The following is a 15,153-nucleotide window of genomic DNA, read 5'->3' as shown; positions in this document are numbered from 1 at the left end:
AATTTTTAACTGTATATTGTTCAGCATTTGGCATTATAGAGTGTTCAGAAAATGTTATACTTAACAGAGCTTGGGATTTAGAATTAGTTCTGTGTAGTTGCTTCTAGGTTGTTCATGTGAAACAAAAAGAAAGACAGACTTCAACGGGTAATTCGAGAGAAAACACACTAGGGCTGGGCGATAAGGCCTAAAATCCATATCGCGCTATAATTTGAAGCATGTGCGGTAACGATATATATCGCGATATATTCTTTTCTTAATTTTCTCAAAAATCGACAGTGCGCCTTATGTATGAATTCTGGTTGTGCTTACTTACCTTGAACCGATTTTATGTGGTACATGGTGGGCAGAAATCTGTCAAAAAATGTTTTAGTACGACTTTGGTAAGCTATGAAGCCGCAGCGCTTGAAGGATTGTCAGAGCATTACGGCTACCGTAGTCAGGAGCCTCACGGAATAATCTGGGTCCTAAACTCTGTCAACTTCAGGTCCCAAAGTCAAACGAACACTGTGACATCACTGAGACTTAAGAAATGTCTAAATTCTTTCAAATGATCAGCGTTGCTACTTTACCAGGTGTAACAATTAAGTTTAACATCCAGGCATCCACGAAAACAGAATTTATTAAATTCAACGGATTTAGAAGTTAGCAGGAAGTTATCTCGTGTGTTTCCACCTAAATATGATATAGCATGTTCTGACTGAGAGATTTCTGAAAAATTAAAACGTACGGCTCTGCAGTCACTTCCGACATAAATGAAAACAGAAAACTAAACAGCAATAACTTTTGTAGGGTTACTGAAGTTGGACTAGCTGGTATATAATGATGTCCTACGTGATCGCCAGCGATAAAGCTATGTTAGCATAACATTAGCACAGTGAAGCTGTAGGATGAACTTTTTTCCACTCGATAAAAGTTAACGTGAGGGTTTCTGGTAGTTAGGGACAAATGCAGTTGCATGTCAGGATGCTATAAACGTACCAAACTTCAGTTAGGAGAACAACTGAGATAATCTGTCATGGTCCTGGGTCGGTGACCCAGTGTTTTTGGTTATGTACTTTTACTTTTGATAGTTTTGTATTTTCTAGGGTTTAGTGGTGTTCCCTCTGTTTGGTGTCTTCCCTGCTTGTGCATTCCCTTAGTGTAGTAGGTCTCTGTGTTTAGTCCGCGTCTCTGAGTCTGTGTCATTATGTGTATGTGTTTCCTGTTTAACTTTGAAGGGCTCTGTCAGTGTGTTCTGTTTACGTTTCCCCTGCCTCGTCAGTTGTCATGTCTTCCAGGTGTGTTCCCCTCCTGTTTCCCATCCCCTGATTCCTGGCGTGTGTATTTATAGTGTGTGTTACCTCGTCCTCGTTGCTGGTTCGTCTGTGTTGTTTCCCCTCGGTCTCCCTCCTTCTCTTCGTGTGTATTTCCCCGGACCTCCCTACATCTTTGCTTCTGGTTTGTTTTGTTAGTTTTACCCAGTTTAGGTTCTAGTTTTATGTTCCCAGTGCCATTGTTGTTTGTATTCCCTTTTGTTTAATAAATACTCACCTGCACCTGAGCTTGCCGCATTTTGGGTCCTAATATATTCCACACGTCTGCCACACCGGACGTGACATAATCCACCCACAATACGAGGTTAGTCATTAATATACTGCAACAACATGGGAATACAGCAGCTGCGAGAGAATTCAACATTAATGAATCAATGGTACGGAAGTGGAGGAAGCGCAGTTTTTGGCTTTCCCCATATTCTAAAAGTGCTTTGTCTCTTTGCTATTACTGTCGCCTGGCATAATTTGCAGATGATATTGTTTGCAGCCGCTGCAATGCTTTCAACCAAAACAGGTGCAGCTTGATGACACCATCAACATGCGCTGCCTCTATTGTGGTAGAGCGGCATAGTCAAAATCTCTATCGTTGGCCAAATTTATATCGTTTCTACCGTATACCGTTTATACCGCCCACCCCTAAACACACAAACAAATTCTGGAAAAAAAACACCCAAATGAGCCATGAGAAGATCAGCAGGACAATATGAAGAAGAGAAAGATGTCATGGTCCGCGGCCCGGCATCCGGGGTGCTGCTGGGATGTCCACGCCCACGAGCGTGGCTGCTAACCCCACACCTGCATCCCATCCCAGGCGATCACCAGGTGGACTATTTAATCCTGCCCTACCTGCTGCTCCACGCCAGTCCGTAGTCGCCTCTCAGCGGTAACGTACGCCTGCGGAAAAGAACTCGTATGACAAACTCTCCATCGGACCTAACACTGTTTTTTTCCCTGTGTACCCAGATCACAACTCGGCGTGTTTTTTTTTTTTTCGAGCCACCTGCCTGTCCACCTGTCCGCCTGAGATTTGGTTCACATTCAGCTTCGCCGTCTCGACCCCTTTTGGAGCTCCACCCCCCTCTGGTTCACTCGGCCCGGCTATCACCGTGAGACGCACACTCCACCTTCCCTCGTATGCTGCCTTTTTTCCGCACCCCAGTAATCTGTCTCTCTTTTTGTTTTACAGCCTCTCACAGCCCCGCTCTCGGTGTTCCCTGTGCGGTCCCTCGGTTTCTTCTGGTTTCATACGTTGTTTTTCTGGCTACCCTCACGGGACACCTTTAGTTGCAATAAAAATTACTTTCTTTATTCGCTCCTACCCTAGTGTGTGTGTTCTGCTACTGGGTCCTGCCTGCGCTCGGAACTTCGGTTCATGACAAAAGAAGTTGAATGGGGAAAAAAAGATTGTTATTAAGAGGGATTGATCCATTTGGACTAAAACAAAATCAAACAGTCACTTTACTTTTAGGATAATGGTGACAATCACCCAAGCCTTTTTTTTCACACCTTTACTGATGTGATGAGTCACATGATCAATAGAGGGTTAACAACCATCTGAAGGGACAACCCCCACTAGGGTTTGAAAACCTGGATTTCTCCACCATTTGGCTTTACAACAGAAGTTTCTCAGATGAGATGTAAAACATCTTCAGGAAACTTAGAAAGAAAATGTTTGAACTTCTTTAATGTTCTTAGACTGCCATTACCTGGTTGACAGAGAATATATTCTGACAGAAACGGCAAATGTTGCGAAGACTTTATTCTGGGATTTTGGATCAACACTGTGATTGAAGCTTTGTGTTGCTGGTGTTATATAATGCTGTTATATAAAAACATGACATAAATTTCCTTATGTCAGCATGTCAAATACCGCAGAGCAGAGCTACAGTCAAAAAAAGTTCTGAGCTGTTTTTGTAGGAAATGGAGAACGAGCAGCATCTTTGGTTGCTAGTCAGTATGTTTATTCTTGTTCATGATTCCTCCACAGAGTGGACCAGGAGAGCTCAGAGGTTCCCAGTGGTCAGTCTGCCCAGCAGCATCAAACACACCTGGAATCCATATTTATGGTCTGTACATGTACAGTTACTTTTACATCTGATGTGTTTACAGCCATTTCAATGTTGTGGCTCAGAGCTATTTGTATTTTAAAGAGAAGGTTAGTGGTCACACCCTTTCCTTTGCATTTTGTAGAATGTGAAATGTTTAGCCATTCCTCTTTGCTCTGAGCAATAATGGTGCATATAACAAGTATTATTTTTTTGGTAGCACTGGTGATAAGGTGAAGTGGGACAAATTGGAAGCACAACTAAGCACCTTTTTCAAATGAAGCTTTGGCTGGCTGGTGGGCCAAAACAATGTAGGAGCAATGTGCCTTTGCCTTTATTGGGACCGATGGCTATGTTAGCATTATCCAGTAAAGAATGTGGACTAGATAGATTTTAATAAAATTATAGATTTCTTTCTAGAACAATCTCTACACAGTGAAACTCTGATATAGAAATCAATCAAAAGGCACTCAGAAACTGGGGCAAACTCTGACAGGAAGAGGTCTGGCAGACCCAAAGCTACAACTGAATCAGAGGAAGAGTTTCTGAGTGTTAACAGCTTGTGCGATAGGCAGCTCAAAAGACAACAGCTTCAAGCACAGCTTAATAGTGGTTATAGTAAGCAAGTCTGTTTCAACTGTGGAGGAGGTGAAAGGGAGAGGAGACGTTGAGCTACAGGTTTGACAGGATTAGTTGCAGCAAGAAAGCCATTCCTAAGACATTAGAATAAGAAAAAGAGGTTTGCCTGGGATATGAAATACCACCACTAGACTACTGAAGACTGGAAGAAAAAATGGAAAAATTAGGGTGTTCTAAAACTTTTGACAGTGTACATGCTATTATTGTCTGTCTTCAATGTGTCTTCAACTTTCTTCTTTTTTAAAATTATTTTTAAAATGATTTTCAATTTGTTGTTCCTGGTCTCCCTGTCTTTTTTTGATTTTTCTCTACCTCTCACCAAACAAGTAGCGAAGGATGTTGATTGACTGGGGCATTCATATAGTATTCTGTTCCAGCTGCTGGAAGACAACATTATAATGTTTGTAAAGAATGAACTGAAGAAGATCCAGAAGGTTCTGAGCCCAGATTACCCAGAACGCTTAGAGAGTGAGAGGGGAGCAGAGAACGAGGGTGGAGATCAAGAGTTGAGGAGCAGCAGAGATGCAGTGGTGAAAATCACACTGAATTTCCTGAAGAGAATGAAGGAGGTCGAGCTGGCCCATTGTCTGCAGAGCAGTAAGAAGATTTCTCTATAGATTTAACATGGCGAATTAATGGGATATTGATTCATGTTTCATGTGATGAACAAACATGCAAAATGTGCACTTGATAACTATTGACTATTTATTTTATTTTTTTTGTTCTTTTAGAAACTTCAATTAGGGACTTGGGTTGGACTATATGTGAACTTAAATCTAATCTGAAGAAGAAGTTCCAGTGTGTGTTTGAGGGCATCGCTAAAGCAGGAAACCCAACCCTTCTGAATCAGATCTACACAGAGCTCTACATCACAGAGGGAGGGACTGCAGAGGTCAATGATGAACATGAGGTCAGACAGATTGAAACAGCATTCAAGAAACTAGATAGTCTAGAAACTACAATTGGACAAGAAGACATCTTTAAAGCCTCACTTGGAAGAGATGAACCAATCAGAACATTGCTGACAAAGGGAGTGGCTGGCATTGGGAAAACAGTCTTAACACAGAAATACACCCTGGACTGGGCTGAAGACAAAGCCAACCAGGACATCCAGTTCATATTTCCATTCACTTTCAGAGAGCTGAATGTGCTGAAAGAGGAAAAGTTCAGCTTGGTGGAACTTGTTCATCACTTCTTTACTGAAACCAAAGAAGCAGAAATCTGCAGCTTTGAAGACTTCCAGGTTGTGTTCATCTTTGATGGTCTGGATGAGTGTCGACTTCCTCTGGACTTCCACAAAACTACAATCCTAACTGACCCTAGAAAGTCCACCTCAGTGGATGTGCTGCTGATAAACCTCATCAAGGGGAAGCTACTTCCCTCTGCTCACCTCTGGATAACCACACGACCTGCAGCAGCCAATCAGATCTCACCCAAGTGTTTTGACATGGTGACAGAAATCAGAGGGTTCACTGACCCACAGAAGGAGGAGTACTTCAGGAAGAGATTCAGGGATAAGAAGCGAAGCAGCAGGATAATCTCCCACATCAAGACATCACGAAGCCTCCACATCATGTGCCACATCCCAGTCTTCTGCTGGATCACTGCTACAGTTCTGGAGGATGTGCTGAAAACCAGAAGAGGAGTGCTTCCCATGACTCTGACTGAGATGTACATCCACTTCCTGGTGGTTCAGGCTAAACGAAAGACTACAAAGTATGATGGAGGAGCTGAGACAGATCCACACTGGAGTCCAGAGAGCAGGAAGATGATCGAGTCTCTGGGAAAACTGGCTTTTGATCAGCTGCAGAAAGGAAACCTGATCTTCTATGAATCAGACCTGACAGAGTGTGGCATTGATATCAGAGCAGCCTCAGTGTGCTCAGGAGTGTTCACACAGATCTTTAAAGAGGAGAGAGGACTGTACCAGGACAAGGTGTTCTGCTTCATCCATCTGAGTGTTCAGGAGTTTCTGGCTGCTCTTCATGTCCATCTGACCTTCATCAACTCTGGACTCAATCTGCTGGAAGAACAACAAACAACCTCCAAGAAGTCTGACACAAGAGAATCTGCAGAGAAACACTTCTACCAGAGTGCTGTGAACAAGGCCTTACAGAGTCCAAATGGACACCTGGACTTGTTCCTCCGCTTCCTCCTGGGTCTTTCACTGCAGACCAATCAGACTCTCCTACAAGGCCTGCTGACACAGACAGGAAGTAGCTCACAGACCAATCAGAAAACAGTCCAGTACATCAAGATGAAGTTCGGTGAGAATCTGTCTGTAGAGAAAAGCATCAATCTGTTCCACTGTCTGAATGAACTGAATGATCGTTCTCTAGTGGAGGAGATCCAACAGTCCCTGAGTTCAGGAACTCTTTCGACAAATAAACTGTCTCCTGCTCAGTGGTCAGCTCTGGTTTTCATCCTACTGTCATCAGAAAAAGATCTGGATGTATTTGACCTGAAAAAATACTCTGCTTCAGAGGAGGCTCTTCTGAGACTTCTGCCAGTGGTCAAAGCCTCCAACAAAGCTCTGTAAGTAAACATTATTGTTCATCCATTTTTTGTCTTTAAAAGCCATCTATCCATTTTCTTCTGTTTATCCTTATCAGGTCATGGGGGCGCTGAAGCCCATCCCAGCTGTAAGAGGCTGAGAGGCAGGGTACACCTTGGTCAGCTCGCCAGTCTATCGCATGGCTAACACACAGAGAAAGACAAACATTCCCACTCACAGTCACACACCTATGGGCAATTTAGAATTACTAATTCATCTAACCCCTTAAAGCTTTTATATGATGAGTCAGATGAACTAAACATTAAACAGGACAATTCAAAAATAACTTAAACAGTGTAATGGGTGCCTCATGAAACTTTAAAACTATTGAAATAAATGAGTGTCAGCACTCACAATCAAGTATGAAATACTTCTAGTTCTTCTCGCATAAAAGGTTTTGAGTAATCAGGCCCCATCTTGTCTCAAATACTTCATAGTACAATATTACCCCACAAGAGAGTTTCAAGCTCAGATGACTGGCTTTCTTGCAGTTCCTAGAGTATTTAAGAGTAGAATGGGAGGATGAGCCTGGAAGCTGGTTCCACAGAAGAAGGGCCTGAAAGCTGAAGGCTCATCCTCCCATTCTTCTTTTAAATATCCTCGTAACCTCAAGAAAGCCAGCAGTCTGCACTATCTATTGGGGTGATACTCTAATATAAAGTTATTAAGATAAGATGGGAAATATCTTGATTATTCAAGACTTTGTATGTGAGAAGAACAATTCATGAAGAACAACTCCATGAAGAGAAGTCAGTACAGGAGAAATATGCTGTCTCTTTCTAGTCCCTGTCAGGAGTCTTGCAGCATTTTGGATCAACTGAAAGGTTCTCTGGGAGTTTTTAAGACATTCAGATAATAATGAATTGCAGTAGTCCAGCCTTGAAGCAATAAATGCATGAACCATTTTTTAGTGGCCCTCTGACACAGGATGTTTCTAATTTTAGCGATGTTGTTCAAATAGTAGAAAGCAATCCTACATATTTGTGTGTTTTTGTATGTGCATATATTATTAAATGCCATTTTGGATTATTCTAAATAGCAGTTTTTGTTTGTTTTTTCATTTAGTCTAAATGACTGTAACCTCTCGGCGAGGAGCTGTGAAGCTCTATCCTTACTTGTCGGTGCCCGGTGCTCTAGTCTGATAGAGGTGGACCTGAGCAACAATGACCTGCTTGATTCAGGAGTGGAGTTTCTGTCTGTTGGACTGAGGACTCCACACTGTACACTAGAAACTCTCAGGTCAGAATTTATAATTTTATCATTGAGAGTTTGAATTGTACATTTAACCCTTACTGAATTGTCAAGTGACCCATTTATCTTTATTTGTGTTATTACACTGTTAATTAATATGGAGATTTTCTTGAATTAGTTTTTGTCTTAGATTTGTATTAAAAAATAAATTTTTGCACTGTTCCATCTGAGTTTTGTTATTTTGTATTGTTGACATACCACTTTCCGGTAGGACTCTATAATAACGTCAGACTATTAAGCATTAGTAATGAATAAGTAAGGTGTTAGTGTTCTTCATTGATCATTTAATATCCTTAGTATGTAAATTATAAATACAGATATGGTTATCCACCTACTACTCTTACACCATGTATAGGTATCACCATCCTTATCACTGCCAGTGTCAATCTTAGCGTCTTTAGAAACACAGAAAAGAAGACCAGACACCAGCGAAGGAGGATAAGAAGGACAGACGCAACAACATTGTCATCCCCTATGTAGCCGGTGTATCAGAAAAACTCAGGAGAGTTTTCTCCAAGCATGACATCCCAGTGTATTTCAGACCCAGCAACACACTCAGACAGAAACTGGTTCACCCGAAAGACAAAACGCCAAAACACAAACTTAACAACGTGGTGTATGCTGTACAGTGCAGCGAGGAATGCTCAGACCTCTACATTGGAGAGACCAAACAGCCACTTCACAAGCGCATGGCACAACACAGAAGAGCCACCTCCACAGGACAAGACTCAGCAGTCCATCTGCATCTTAAGGATAAAGGACACTCTTTCGAGGATGCCTATGTTCACATTTTGGACAGAGAGGCGGGGGTTTACGACACCAACTCTCTGCCATCTATAATTCAGTTTTGAGATCCCTTCCCAGACGCCTTAACGCCCACTCACATCCTGGGCCATCTGATCTCAGGAATTCGCATGACAAGGTGGGGCCAGGTTTCACAATGAACACACCCGAAACTCTGGCTGATTGGGACCCACACCCAATTTCACACCTTGGCTCAGGTGATTAGAGGATCATCAGGGGGTCCTTTTGTCCCTCTGTGGGGGTCACTCCCACTAGGTTTATATCTGGGACTCTCCACCATTTGACCTTAGAACTGAAGAAGCTTCTCGGATGAGAGGTGAAACGTCTTCAAGCAACTTAAAGAAGTCCAGACGCTTTTCTTTGCAAGCTCCTTTGACTACGATGACCTGGATGACTGAGAACCTTCACAGACACTTAGCGTCTTTAGTTCTGCCACCCCCTCCTGTTTGTTTTTGTCAGTGCCACGGTCCTCAGGCCATACATCACAGCAGGTTCATCCATCTATCCATCCATCCATCCATCCATCCATCCATCTTCTTCTGTTTATCCAAGGCCGGGTCGTGGGGGCAGCAGCCTAAGCAGAGAAGCCCAGACTTCCCTCTCCCCAGTCACCTCCTCCAGCTTGTCTGGGGGAGAACACCAAGGCTTACCCAGGCCAGTCGAGAGATATAATCTCTCCAGCATGTCCTGGATCTGCTCTTCGGAGGAAGCTCATTTCCGCCGCTTGTATCCGCGATCTCATTCTTTTGGTCACTACCCACAGCTCGTGACCATAGGTGAGGGTAGGGATGTAGATCGGCCGATACATTGAGAGCTTCACTTTTACTCTCAGCTCTCTCTTCACCACGACGGATCGGTACAGTGTCCACATCACTGCAGCCACAGCACCAGTCCATCTGTCGATCTCCGGCTCACTTCTCCCATCACTCACCCTGAAACTTGAACTCCTCCACTTACTCCTCCACTTGAGTGGGCACTCCAACCTTTTCCGGTTGAGAACCATGGCCTCAGATTTAGAGGTGCTGATCCTCATTCCCACTACTTCACACTCGGCTGCCAACCGTTCCAGTGCTAGCTGGAGTCCATCACCCGATGAAGCCAACAGAACCACATCATCTGTGAAAAGCAGAGATGAGATTCTGAGACCACCTAAGTGAAAGCCTTCCACCACTTTGCTGCACCTAGAAATTCTGTCCATAAAAATTATGAACAGAATCGGTGACAAATAGCAGCCCTGGCTGAGCCCATCACCCACCGAGAATGAGTCCGACTCATTGCCGGCTATACAGACCATCTCTTGCAGCGGTTGTATAAGGATTGAATGGCCTGTAACAATGGGCCAGACACCCCATACTCCCACAGCACCTCCCACAGGATACCCGAGGGACGAACTCGAATGCCTTCTTCAATTCCACAAAACACATGTAGAGTGGTTGAGCAAACTCCAATGTGCCCTCAAGTATCCCCTCCATGAATCGCTACCTTATCGTGGTGGAGGGGTTTGTGTGTCCCAGGGATCCCTGTGGCTTTTTGGCCCCCTGGTAGGGTATCCCATGGCAAATTGGTCCTGGGTGAGGGACCAGACAAAGAGCAATTCAGAAGACCCTTACGAGCAGTGATGGGAATAACAGCGTTACAAGTAACGGCGTTACTACATTTGCTGCTGGATACCTGATAGACGGCTGGGAGAAGTTGCATGTCATATGCCTGGCAACACACTCAATGGAGGACGTTAAAGACATCTACCTTTTCGGAACCATGATAACTGGGTTCTTGCTGATTGGACCTGGCGCGGCCCTGGCTTATCGATAAATAATGAAAGCGGTTAAAGCTGCTCAAAATCACACAAGGCTGATTGATAAGGTGGGTATAACCATGAGTACTCAGACTGTGTTTATTGAATGCAATATGAACAAAATCATGGAGAAGCTCACGACTCTGCAACAGGAAATGGACAGATCTGGGGAGCAGTGATGAACATTATATCAACTGCAAAATTGGAATTCAGTTTTTTTGCCCTAAACCAAACCCAGACAACCACTATCTTTATGCGGCCTCCCCTCACCAGCTGGAAGCTCCAAGGCCGAAGCTGAAATTCAATTCAATTTCATTTATATAGTGCCAAGTCACAACAACAGTTGCCTCAAAGTGCTTTATATTGTAAGGTAGACCCTACAATAATACATAAAAAGAAAACCCCAACCATCATGTGACCCCCTATGAGCAAGCACGTTGGTGACAGTGGGAAGGAAAAACTCTCTTTTAACAGGAAAAAACCAGGTTCAGTGAGGGGCGGCCATTTGCTGCGAAAAGGGTGAAGTGAAGTGCCCACTCCGGGTCAGGGAGCCGAGTGAAGGAGTTTGAGTATCGCTGGGTCATCTGTTTCTTGGGGTTGCATAGTGTACGTCACAGGTGGAGGATATCATCACTGCCATATATCAGCCGGGAATCGGTCAGGAATTGGCCACATGTCCACCATGGTCGTGTCAGGGACCAGGCAGCCATTTTAAGTGGCTGGCTGCATCTGTATCATCTTTTTCTCTCTAATATATATCAGTCCACATTCCTGGCTGCTTCTCTCTTGCTGCCTTTTAATACACCTTCCCCCTTTTGTCTTCCTTGGTCATTGGCTAACAGTACCACAGTTTCCACCCTCTTCGCCAACAGCATTGCAGGCAGTTGTTATTCCAGGCCCTGACTGATCCAGCATATAAAACAAATTATTGATGATCTGCATTTTTTTTGGTTTGGCAGTAATTTTACACCAGATGTCCATGTTGATGCATCCTCAACATTTTTTCTAGCCTTTGACACAGCACTAGGAGTACCCTGGGGCCAAGCAGAGTAGGGTTGTGTTTGGGTTCTTTTTCATCTGGCAAACAAAGCTAAAATGTAAACAATTTAAAAAGAGCATCATTAATGTTTTAGAGTGATGCTGAAAAAATTAATTGGAGCATTTGCTACTTTGAGGATGGTCTAGTGTAAGTCATTATTTTCAGGATCTTCTAAAATCTCTCTAAAAAGTCTTCATTTGCTGCAAAATGCTGCAGAGAGATTAGAGAGAGGGAGAAAAAAGAAATCAGATCTCTCCCCCAAAAGCTTCTATTTAAGGGCTTCCTGTTAAATTCATCATAGAACTAAAATCTTTCTTTTGACAAAGTGCTGAATTATCAGGCTGTAAAGAACACATAACATCATATTCAATTTCAGGGTGGAGGCTTACTTGTAGTTCCTAGTGTTTTCAAAAGTAGATATGACACCTAGTGTTTACTGTTGTGGACTGTCACATCATAAAGCTTAATTGAATGAAATAGACGTATAATATTTTATTTGAAAAAACCCAAATTGAAAACAAAAACAAATAAAACAATCCTTCTGTGCAGTGTTTATAAGTGGATTGTTGTGTTATGTGTGTCTGCAGTCTGTCAGGCTGTCTGATCAGAGAGGAAGGATGTACTTCTCTGGCCTCGGCTCTAAGGTGCAACCCCTCCCATTTGAGGGAGTTAGACCTGAGCTACAATCACCCAGGGGTTTCAGTGACGAAGCTGCTCTCGGATGGACTGAAGGATCCAGGCTGGAGACTGGACAGCCTCAGGTATGTAAACAGCTGAAAACCCTTACTGTGTCTTTAATTCCTGTTTGTTTCATGCAGACATTACATGAACAAATAAAACACAGAAACATTTTTCATGCTTGCAACAGACAATCTAGTTTGAATATATATAAATATACTTAGAACCTGTATAATTTTATATAAAATAAAGTTACAATGGGAGGCAGAGCCTTCAGCTTTCAGGATCCTCTTTTGTGACACTAACTTCTAGTTTGGATTCAAGACTCAGACACCCTTTTTACTTTTAAGATTAGGCTTAAAATGTTCCTATTTAATAAAGTTTATAGTTGGGGCTTGATCAGGAGACCTGAATCCTCCTTTAGCTTTGCTGCAATAGACTTGGAGGCTTCCCATAATGCACTGAGCATTGCTTCTTATCTTGCCTGTTTTCATTCATTATGTGTTTATACAGTAGTCAAAGGAGCTTGTAAAGAAAAGCGTCTGGACTTCTTTAACCCTTTAGAGCCGGTCGGAGCGGGCACGCTCTGTTTTACGTAACTATTTTTAAATCCCAGTAGCTCTGCAACCACATAAGCTAGCGCAATAATTTTTTTTTGCATATGAAACCGGAGGAGTTGTACTTACATCTTATGCCATCAGCTTGTCCTAGGTCCCGGTTTCCTTCCACATAAAGCTTTGCAAAAACTGCATAAAAAGCACTTGCAGCAACAAAAACATAATATTCCAGAAACACGCTTTGCCGATCCGATCAACTGTTCATAACACTTCCTATGTTGGAATAGACGTCAGCGCGAACTTTTGCATGTCCGCCATTACCTGCCCGAAACCGGAAGTGACGTCATTTTTGCGGAAATGTAGTCTTTTTTACCATCAGGGCCTCAGGGCCTATACTGCTCTTTTTAAAAGTTATGTTTGACTTCGTGACTTTCTGTGTCGTTTCTGGGATGCTTAGGACTCATATTGCACTGCTGGAAATAGTTTATTTTGATGCATATGCTGCTTTTTTTGCAAATTTGCAGTATAATATTTATTTTCGTTTTTTCCTGCAGTGTATAAAAATTGGTGTATTTCAAAAATAAAACTATGAAGACACTCAAAATAAATTTCCTGTGGTGGGAAACTAACTAACTAACTTTTTTGTATTTACAGTTTTGAGGGATAAGCCTCTTAAATTTCTCTAACTACAAATATATGTTAAAAAAGCAAAAACGATTTTCAATTTTTTTGTAGTTTATTGCACTTTTTTGCAATTTATGTAATTACTATGCACTTAATGAATACATATTATTAAAATCTGGGCTATAATTGTTGTATTGATGTATAGGCAACTTGAAATGCTCCCAAAAATGGCACCACAGCATGTAAAAATATAATATAAGCTCTGGCGGACTTGGTTCTATAGTAGGTCTTAAAGGGTTAAGTTGCTTGAAGACATTTCACCTCTCATCCGAGAAGCTTCTTCAGTTCTAAGGTCAAATGGTGGGGAGTCCCAGATATAAACCTAGTGGGAGTTTCCCCCCAAAGAGAAACAAAAGGACCCCCTGATGATCCTCTAATCACCTGAGCCAAGGTGTGAAATTGGGTGTGGGTCCCAATCAGCCAGAGTTTCGGGTGAGCTCATTGTGAAACCTGGCCCCACCTTATCATGCGAATTCCTGAGATCAGATGGCCCAGGATGTGAGTGGGCGTTAAGGCGTCTGGGGAGGGATCTCAAAACTGGATTATAGATGGCAGACAGTTGGTGTCGTAAACCACCGCCTCTGTTTAAAGATGGTTGCTCACAGTGGACATCACAGTGGAGCGAAATTAAAATTGGAGTAATGTCCTCAACTTCTTTGTTCCAGTTAAAAGATTTGCTGGAGCATTTTGCACAACCTGCAGACGCCTAATGGATTAGTGATTTGTCGGTCACGAACAAAATGTCTCTCAGAGCTGGATCTTTGACGTGAACGACGCAAGCCGGCTCCTTATTGCAAGCCGTGGGTTTTTTTGTTTTGTTTCTTTCTCTCACCCTCTCTCTCGCACTTTTTTTTCCGCTTCACTCCGCACGCAAGCCTTGTGCTTTGTGCTGGGAAGAGGGGGGAGGGGCAGTAGTTACACTCAGTAGCACAGGAACAGAGCCAGAGGGAGAGAGAGAGAAAGAGAGCCAGGGACAACAACGTCACATTAGAAAGGTATAGTAATCATCCACAACTATTTTCAGTTGCAGATGATAAAGGATTCAGAAAGTTTATTCATGCAGGTCCATATGACAGAGAATATGCATCTTCTTTTTGTTTTCATATTTTAATTTATATTTAATTGTGTTGTTTCACTTTAAATTTGTTTAAAAGGAAAAAGCTGAAAATTTAAATAGTTAAAAGTTGAAATGTGAATAGTTGTTTTTTGTATTATATGATTTATTTATTACATTTTATGTGGAGTGAATGTCACGGTCTGCAGACAGGCCGTGCGGTGGTGTGTGTGATGGACCCAGGTGCATACACAAGTGAGTAGACGGGAGTGGACTTAACAGAAAGCGAGCCTTTATTATGGCTGAAGACAAAGTGCACAAACAAAGCAGGGATGGCGTGACTAGACTATAACTAAACTGGGAAAACTAATACTGCGACAAACTAAGAAAACTCAGACTATGATGATCACTGCAAGGACTGACCGGGAAACCATGGAGGTGAGAACACAGACGACGCGACACAGACTGTACGAAACAGAGACTAAATACACATGAGGGAAGATCAGGGGAAGTGGATGCACACGGGGAACACAGGTGACACTGATAATCATAACAAGACACGGCAGGAGTGAACGTAACACTGATGGGAGACGGGCAAAGTAAAGCAGGAAGTACACAGAGGTTCAAACAGGAGGAGAGAGAGCACGGGGAGAACGCAGACATAACGGGCTGGGGAAAACATAGAATAAAGCACAAAGAGACGAGGGCTCATAAATACACAGAGGGGCACACAGGGG

The 15,153-nt window shown here is 42.8% G+C and overlaps 1 protein-coding gene across 1 annotated transcript; it reads left to right on the top strand.

The window, feature by feature from the left end:
- Positions 1-825: 825 nt before the first annotated feature.
- Positions 826-12,280, top strand: LOC146546236 (protein NLRC3-like). Its single transcript, XM_085266596.1, has 8 exons — positions 826-857; positions 1,221-1,271; positions 3,304-3,382; positions 4,378-4,597; positions 4,732-6,535; positions 7,620-7,793; positions 12,031-12,204; positions 12,262-12,280. Exons 1-8 carry the CDS (start codon positions 826-828, stop codon positions 12,278-12,280), a joined length of 2,553 nt encoding a protein of 850 aa, XP_085122722.1.
- Positions 12,281-15,153: the final 2,873 nt, after the last annotated feature.

This window comes from Mchenga conophoros, unplaced genomic scaffold (assembly GCF_057382185.1).
Source record: "Mchenga conophoros isolate Kocher_MC1m ecotype Shallow Benthic unplaced genomic scaffold, M_conophoros_male_GT1.1 unmapped_scaffold_1, whole genome shotgun sequence".
NCBI classification, from domain to species: Eukaryota; Metazoa; Chordata; class Actinopteri; order Cichliformes; family Cichlidae; genus Mchenga; species Mchenga conophoros.
This window is presented reverse-complemented; position numbering and strand designations above follow the sequence as displayed.